Source organism: Apaloderma vittatum, unplaced genomic scaffold (genome assembly GCF_000703405.1).
Source record: "Apaloderma vittatum isolate BGI_N311 unplaced genomic scaffold, ASM70340v1 scaffold29755, whole genome shotgun sequence".
In the NCBI taxonomy this organism is placed as follows: Eukaryota; Metazoa; Chordata; class Aves; order Trogoniformes; family Trogonidae; genus Apaloderma; species Apaloderma vittatum.
In genome coordinates, this window is record NW_009718144.1 from 6,266 (window position 1) to 6,529 (window position 264).

At 64.0% G+C, this 264-nt stretch overlaps 1 protein-coding gene across 1 annotated transcript in view; it reads right to left on the bottom strand.

Moving 5' to 3' along the window:
• The window catches only part of FBXO41 (F-box protein 41), a gene marked incomplete at its 5' end in the record, with an annotated part of 7,701 nt that overhangs the window by 2,391 nt on the left and 5,046 nt on the right, over nt 1-264 (bottom strand). Inside the window, 1 exon segment of the mRNA XM_009870160.1 lies at nt 102-220. Coding sequence (XP_009868462.1) covers nt 102-220 — 119 coding nt within the window.

A 264-nucleotide genomic window follows, 5' to 3' on the forward strand; every position in this document is an offset into this window, starting at 1 on the left:
GGAGCTTCTCCATTGGGATCCCCATGGGGCATCTCCTAAGGATACAGCCAGCCCCCAGCAAGGTCCCCTTCTCCTTGGCCCATCAGAGGAGAGCTGCCTACCTAAGGACGCCAGTCCCTGGACGCCGCAGCCTGCCCCTCCAACGCCCAGGGCCCGCAGGTGGGGCCAGCACCGGCCGATCATCTGAAGGCAGCGGTTGCTGAAGCGCGTCGGCTGCTGGCTGGGAAGATGAAGAAGAAAGAGCTGGGGAGGGCTGGTGGAAAA